This window comes from Lonchura striata, chromosome 2 (assembly GCF_050655825.1).
Source record: "Lonchura striata isolate lonStrDom1 chromosome 2, ASM5065582v1, whole genome shotgun sequence".
NCBI lineage: Eukaryota > Metazoa > Chordata > Aves > Passeriformes > Estrildidae > Lonchura > Lonchura striata.
In genome coordinates, this window is record NC_140704.1 from 72,304,409 (window position 1) to 72,312,177 (window position 7,769).

The window sequence follows — 7,769 nt, forward strand, 5'->3', positions numbered from 1 at the left end:
AACAGTCAACTCATTTACAAGAAATAAATTTAAATCAGAAAAAAAAAACCTTTTTCCACACTGCAGAACCATTGCTATAGGAAACTGTGAAGGCCAGAACAGGTTCAGAAGGTTAGTAGAAAATTTAATGGAAAAAACTTCACCAAAGTCTATTAGAAGCGCGATTGCAGACCTCTGGCTCACAAAGTCGTCCAGCAGAGCAAAGGTAAACTAGAGACAGCACCACTAGAGGTGTGCTGGTTCTTATGTTCTTTCCCAAAGAACTGACAGCAGTGGTAGTTGTTACACTGGTGTAGATGGCCACATAAAATGCTTCAGCAGAACTTCAGTAGAAGAGGTGTGATTTGCTCTTGAGAAAGACAGTCTTGGGTCAGCCTATAACAAGAATATTGATGTTTTCTTGCCAAATGAAAGAAAAATCTGTTTGGGGTCAAAAAAACATTCCAAGACATTCCATTTGATGCAAAATAAAATATTTCTTAGCATGCAACAGAAATGTCAACATGTTTTGGAGTATTAAAAGGAAATAAATTTTCCAGAAATCAGAAACAAAAAATGTGGAGAGTCCTCATGGAAGTGCTGGACCATGCAGTTGGGGGTAGGTAGTGGGGAGCATCCTTCTAGCAAACCCAGCAAGCATCACCCATCACACTTCATATGGGCTTGCCTCCTGGTTTTCCCCCATTTCCACCCACCAGAGGGTTTTCCTTGCAGCCTCAGGTGTCTGGGTGGGCAGTGAGGGAAAGCCCCCTCGAATCACACTTCCTCTTTCATCTCTGCTAGCTGTCTGCTGCGGCAAGGTCAGCTGTGCTGCCATGTATTCCCCCACCTGGGCCTTTTGCATGCACCCTTGTCCTTCTCTGCAGGTTATTTTCCACTGCATTGTTGGGAATATTTTGCATTTTTGACACTGTAGTGGGTTTTTACAAACAGCAAGTGAAACAGTGAAATAAAGAGAGCTGTATCTGAGCCACACTGTCCACAGAACATTGCGGAGGAGAGTGTCCTTTTGGTGGTTTTGGGCCTGTTTGATAGCGATGTCTGGTGGCAATGGATGCACTTGGGCTGAGGTTCAGCTGTCTCCCAAGAACGTGGTGACATTGTCTAGTGACTGTTGTTGAACAGCTGCCAGATGTTGTTGCATGAGGATGCCAGAGTTACTCATCAAGGTAGAAGTCCACCTCTCTTATGAAAGTAATATAAAATAAAAACAAGCAAGAAACTGCTGTGAGTCAGTAACAAAATATGAGTGATTTCAGCTGGGGACAAATTGATTTGGCTGCTGAGAGATGGAGAGAGTGTGATTCAAGGAGCACCGTGGTCTCATGGCCTGAGCCAAGGTAGGTGGGCTCCCAGCTGAAAGGAAAAGTTGTGTCATATCTGGAGTAAGACGTGTCCTACAGCACTTAAGTGACAGATGATCAGCTGAAGGTACCTGGAGTGACTGGAAGATGCAGTCCCTTGACTGTCTAAGCTGGTTTTGGAGTTGGATCTTTGGCTCCTGTCATCAAGTTGCTTCCAAAATACCTTTGCTACATGCTTTAATAGGGGAAAGCATGAGCTGGCAGGCTGAGGCTGTTGCTTTTGAAAGTTTCACTGAAAGAATCAAGCAGGAGTAACTCAGCAAGTGGTACAGCATTACTCAGAGATTTGAGATGCCTTGGTGCTAATCCTGACTGAGATGGGGAGGGCCTTCGCATTTCCACCTCCCTATGCCCATGAAATACCAGTGATGTTTTTATGTTCACATTTTACAGAAGCACTGTGAAGATTCATTCTTTAATGTTTCTAAGCACTAAGTAACTGTACAACAAGTGACACTAGCTCTGATTAGTGTCTTAACTTTATTTGATTTAACAGAAGCTTTGAGGGAAAGTTAGCAAAACTATGATGCTGCCTGGCTGGTAGGAGGATTTGTTTTCATTGTCACATAAAACACAAAGGTATCACTGTGTGATTTTGCTGCAGACCTGAGAGTGCCTTTAGAAGTTTATCACAGAAGTGATCTTTACAAAAGCATCATGGCAGAATTCCACAGAAGTTGAATGCTGTTTGCATTCAAGGCAGAGACTCAGTGCCTAAAGCTCTCTGGAGTCTGGCCACATATGAACAGGATGGCACTTCTGGCTGGGTTTGGATGCATGCAGAGCAGTCTTTGCCTCAGTGCAGGGCTTGCCACTTGAATTTGTTTTTGCTCTTTCATAATATTAAAGATGAACTCCACAGCACTCTCAAGGGGAAGAACTGCTTTGTCTTTTCACAGCTCATTTCCATACTTCTTAGTTTGCTGCTGTAAGTAGATAGTCACAAATGCAACTGATATTTCCACTCTGAAGTATGGTGTGTGCATCTATTGGTAGAATTGGCTTTGGTGGCCAGGACCTGTGACACAAATCCTGAGTGATTCATGTGCTGTAATTATTAAGTGGGCAATAGGTCTGCAGGAAAAAAAAAAAAAAAAAAAAAAAAAGCCATAAAAACCAACACCAAACGTACCCAACTAATTGCTTCAGGAAGCTGGTTTTGCACAGGCTTGGTCTTTTCCAGTAAACACATGAAGTTATCTGGATTACTGTGAAGAGCAGCCTACAAGGAAAGGAAAATGCAGGCTTTTTCCTGGTGCTTCCATGACGTGGGCACGTGTTTCCCAGTCCTGGCAATGTTAGAGAAATTCAGAAGCAGTGATAGTCCTGTTGATGGCATTTTGTCTATCTCCGTGTAAATCAGGTGGTGCCAGTTGCTGTAGGGAGGCGGAGTGGAAATAAAAGGGATGTTGTGTTGATGACCTTTGCCAGGTTCAGTCATTTCCTGCCCATCTGCCAAAAATCACATGGACATAATTGGAGTGTGGGAAACTGTATTGCTTGATGATCTTCAGGGGAGGGGGAAAGAAAGAAAGAAGATTCATGAATAAAGAAAACAACTCTTTATCAGTGGAGATACAGTCTGGCTGGATGTTGCTGAGAGAGCAAACATTGTTTATTGTCTCCTCTAACTCTTCCAGGAGAGTTTTTTTAACTTGTTTGTCCCTCTCATTTGTTTGTGTAGATAGAAGTAAAGAGTGCATGTCCATATGCACTGGTCACCACGATGGGGGGTATATATTTAAACATGTTACCAGCTCCAGGAATGGGCAAGCATACAGCAGTTTCCTCTCTCTCTCTTTTTTTTTTTTTTTTTCCCTAATATCAACCCACAGTGGAAAAAATCATCATGTGAAGTTGTATTCTATCTAGGCATTGCATCTGGACATACCCAGATTCAGTGACTGGCAGCTTTCTGCCACCAGTACCTACCATGGCTAACATACTTTCCAAGCAGCTCTTTTTGTGGAAGGAGTAGATTATTCTAAGATCTCTTGTAGTCCTCCTGGCTTTGCATTTCAGAGGCAGTTCTAGAGCAAATGAAATGTTTTATCTGTAACCAATTTGAAATGTTAAATATGTTGGATGCAATCAAGGATCCAGGATGCTGCTGGCTTTATGATGCCTGGTTTTACATGGTATTTGGCATGTTAATAACCTTGGTTAATCCTGCTGGGTTTGCACTGTGATCAGCCTGTACAAGCTACCTGGTGATGTCACACTCACTGTTCAGAGTTGTACTGAAACTGTAAAGGAATGAGTGCAAGTTCAGGGGGGTTGTGGACTGAGGACAACTGCCTGCAGCAGCAGGATGCTAATCTATTCCTTTTCTTGTCTTCTTTCTTTGCAGTAAATGAAATTATAAGGAATGACCTTTCCAGTACCAATGTCCACTCATAGCTTTCAGTGTGGGTCTGGTATGAAATACACACTTTTGACTTGGCTGGCATATCACCTCGAGTCGGGCCATACTGAATGAACTGAAGACATTGCCTGGTACCACTCTGATCTTCCACCTTAATGAATGTCAGGAACTGAAGATTTACCTCTTGCTTACAAAGAAGTAGCTCCTCAACTTCAACTGATGAAACAACTTTTTTAAAATAAAATCATCTCAAAAGAGAGAAGAAGGAGTATGCTCCAAGATGGCGCATTTCGTGGGACAAAACTAGGAAACTCTGCAAAATCTGAGCGCTTCTTCCCATTGCTGATCTTTTTGGCATGGCACCGCTGGAATACAGCCCTGGAAGTGCCTTATTTTACCAGGTTGTGGCATCAGGGCATTTTTAATAAGCTTTGAATTTGCTACCATTAAAAGTATTGGTAGATGCAGAAACTCTAGAGCTTGAATTCTGGAGAATGATACTGGAAAAAAGCATAGGACCTTGCAGCAGAGTAAGGAGAGCAATCCTAACTCAAGTAAGACACATTTATGAATTCCAGAATTTTCCTCAGCTTTTCCTCTGTTGTAATGTACAGCCTATTGCCTTATTCTCAGTGCATTTCAAAAGTCTCCTGATTCATCATCATCTCAGCTTTCTTTTTGCATATTGCCTTTATTACGTGCTAATGAATCATAGGGTTGGTAGTAGTAGCATAGTAAGATTCTGATTTTGATCCAGATTCTGTCATAGCACAAGTGAACTGAATAGCACAAAATAAAAAGGTTGATGGACAAAAAATTGAAATCTATCTTTTACATGATAGATGAATGTATATGCATGTACATACATACTAGTATATATGCATATATTTATATATGACAAATAATATAGATGATTGCCTAGTAAGGGCACTGAATTTAGCAATAATTTCAATTTCTGAGAATGCATTTCAAATCCACAGCAAATATTTCAGCTACTTCTTCTTAGGGTTTGTTGCACCTAAAGCAGGTATGCATTTTCTTTCCTCACGCAGTTAAGCAAGCACTTTAGATAGGCAAGAAGGATGCATACAAGATACATGTTATTTACCAAATGTCAGAATATGAGTTATAGTGACTGTAAATACTATTATGGAAGAGTGTAAAATATTTGTTCAGTTATAATATTATTATTCCGCAGAAGCCTTATAACTCTCTGCTACATGTATGGAAAAGGATGTTACCAAAAATCCACCTTGGTTTCACATGTGGCGCTGTATAATGTGTTTTCAGATTACCTAATGTTCCTGGAGCTACAGGTAGGCATGTAGTGTAGCCTTCAACATTGTATTTTTTACGATCAACTGCTTATTATATAACTAGAAACGACCTATTACTTCATATAACAAAAAAAAAAAATAAAAGCTAAACTAAAATAAAATAGCATGACTAAATTAAAAATGTTTAACATTAATATTGTGCCTTAGGAATCTGTGCCCCCTCCTGGAAACACCTCCAAACTACACCCCCGAACTGGGGTGGCTCCTTAACCCCGATGCAATGAAGACTGAACAGGTTTCACAAAATGGTGAAATCCAACTAAGTGTTTTAAAACATTCTTCTGTATAATTATGTCTTACTTTCTTTAGAAAAAAAATGAAAGCCATATTTGTCACATTTGCACATTACTGTGAAGACATGAGAATATAATATGGCTCTATGTACATAATATGCTGTTACTGGTCCTTATAATAATCTGTTATTCCTCACATGTTTAATCCCAATTATTTACCCTGTATTTAGTGTTGTAGACGTTGCATGAAACGTTCCTTATAGACTGACATATGAAAAGTTAAAAAGCTTGACAAATGTCAGCTTGACTTGTAGCTAGACAATAGAACTAATAAAGCAAAGTGTTTTGCTGGAAGCTAGTCTTAGAGTGGTTCATTTTATGTTATCTTGAAAAACTTTCTTTTCTCATATAAAATAGCATTTTTACATTATATACATATATCTCTCCATCTCTACTATATGAAGCTGCTTGCATCCTGCTAATATAACCATCTTAGTAAGGAAGCAAAGTCAACAGACTCCTCTTCATTTCCCCATTGCATTTAAAGGCATTTCTCCCAAGAAGAGGAAATTATATATGATATAGTCCTCCAATTTTGTTTTCTTATTATTTCAGAAATGTCAATAAACTGTGCATGGAGGAATCTCTGATTATGCCAAAGCATTTTTTTATTCATTTACTAAATATCTTGGGTAAGGCTTTAACTGTGCAGGACAATGCACACATACACACAGAAGCACATTTCAGCAGTAATTTTAGCAAAGGTTTCAAATGTATGGTTTGGCTATGTCACAGCTCCTTCATTCTGATTTTTATTTTCTTCTTTAAGCTATTTTGGGGGAAAAAAGACCCCAACCTGTTACTTTGAAGCCTGGATAATGGAAGATTATGCATCTGTTGTATATGTATTCATAAAATAAAAACGAAAGCAGAAATATTTCCTGTATGAGACTGCTATCTTGTTTCTGTACATGTGTTACAGTTGTTGATGTCAGTTTAGGAAAATGATTTTCATCAACCTTTTTGAAAACAAAGCAAAACCAAAAAGCCACAACACTCTGAACTTGGAGCGTAGGTATGTTCAAAAATACCTTTGCCACAGATGCTTCTGACTATATAAAAGAGCCCTTTGGATGAATTTTAAGTGGTGAAACAAGCTACCTTATTGATCACACAACAAAGTACTTGGCATCTGTGTTTATTTCTTGACAACTGTTTCTTTTACCCTCCCTTGAACTATTACTGAAACACGTGGTTTGCTAAGGGTAGGCTTGGGATCTGTGGTCTTCAGTACAGTAGATAGAAGAGACATTTTTGTTAGGCTGAGGACTTTGGTAGCCCTGAGAGAGAAGGGCTGGCCATGGGCTGGCAGGAAGGATCTCTGGACACGTGATCAATGGATCTGCTCTGTATGATGTGTCCTACTCCCTGAATCTCCTCATTGCTCTCCCCCAGTGATAAAGGGGAAACAGGAGGGTGTCAGCTTAGTCAAAGCTGGGCTGAACACAGCTCTGGGCTTCTGTCAGCTCATCAGGTGGTGCCTCTGTATGTACCAACATCTGACACCTCATGGACCATGAAATGCTGAGAAAACCTGAGCTGCTTCAATTTTTCAGGACCAAAGGCACGTTGGAAATTATACAAGAATGCCTACCACAGTAGTCTGAGTTTACATAAGCACTTAAAAACCATTTAAAATTTTTTCCAGGAGAAAGAGACACAAATATACTTTGAAGCCCTTGGTTGAAAGACCTTTCTCTGCATAGGGTTTCTTACTTACTTCCTGTAAGTATGAAGTGTCACTCCCTGCTAGTCCATCATACCTGTCTTCCTAGGGGCTCGTGCCCAACCTCTGGCCATTTAAAGAGACGCAGATGCTCCAAGCCCATCAAAACCCAGATAGAATCCAGCTCTTCAGAGATTAGTCAAAGAACTCCTTCTCTGCTTCCCAGTCTGAAGGGTGGAAATAGTGATATTTATGCCTCATGGACAACATGAGCTGTATTGTTGGTGAGGTTCCTGGAAAAAGGAAAATACTGAAAATTCAGTCACAAATTCTCCTGGAGACCGTGACATTTTGTATCCCAGCAAAATGTCACAAACTGAATTCACTCAAGCAACATACTTCAGTCATTGTGTTACCTGGCTTCCTGCGAGCTTCCTTTCCCTCCCATTTCCACACATCCTTCACTCAAAGCACAGCACACCCAAGCACAACTGCATTAACCTTATCTTGACCAAACTTCTCCAGGCAAAAATAGCCTTCAGCAAACTCCTAACTGACTACTTTCATTCATAACCAAATCAGAAGATGAATCCCACAAATCCATCTGGTACTGTTTGACTAAATAGCCTTGCTGGAGTCATGCCTTTGAGACTTTCCAGCTGAAAATGGCAAATTTCTAGGAGGTAAGTTTCTTGGACAGAGTTCTGCTGCCTTCATCATGTGTATAATTTTATTGCATTCGTC

The 7,769-nt window shown here is 40.2% G+C and overlaps 1 protein-coding gene across 2 annotated transcripts in view; it reads left to right on the forward strand.

Annotated features, from left to right (window-relative positions):
* NFATC1 (nuclear factor of activated T cells 1) overlaps positions 1 to 5,150 on the forward strand; it is a 108,658-nt gene extending 103,508 nt beyond the window's left edge. For both annotated transcript variants that reach the window (XM_077785510.2, XM_021553413.4), the window contains exon 10: positions 3,715 to 5,150. In XM_077785510.2, coding sequence (XP_077641636.2) covers positions 3,715 to 3,764 — 50 coding nt within the window. In that variant the 3' untranslated portion in view covers positions 3,765 to 5,150. The remainder of the gene's footprint in view (positions 1 to 3,714) is intronic.
* Positions 5,151 to 7,769: the final 2,619 nt, after the last annotated feature.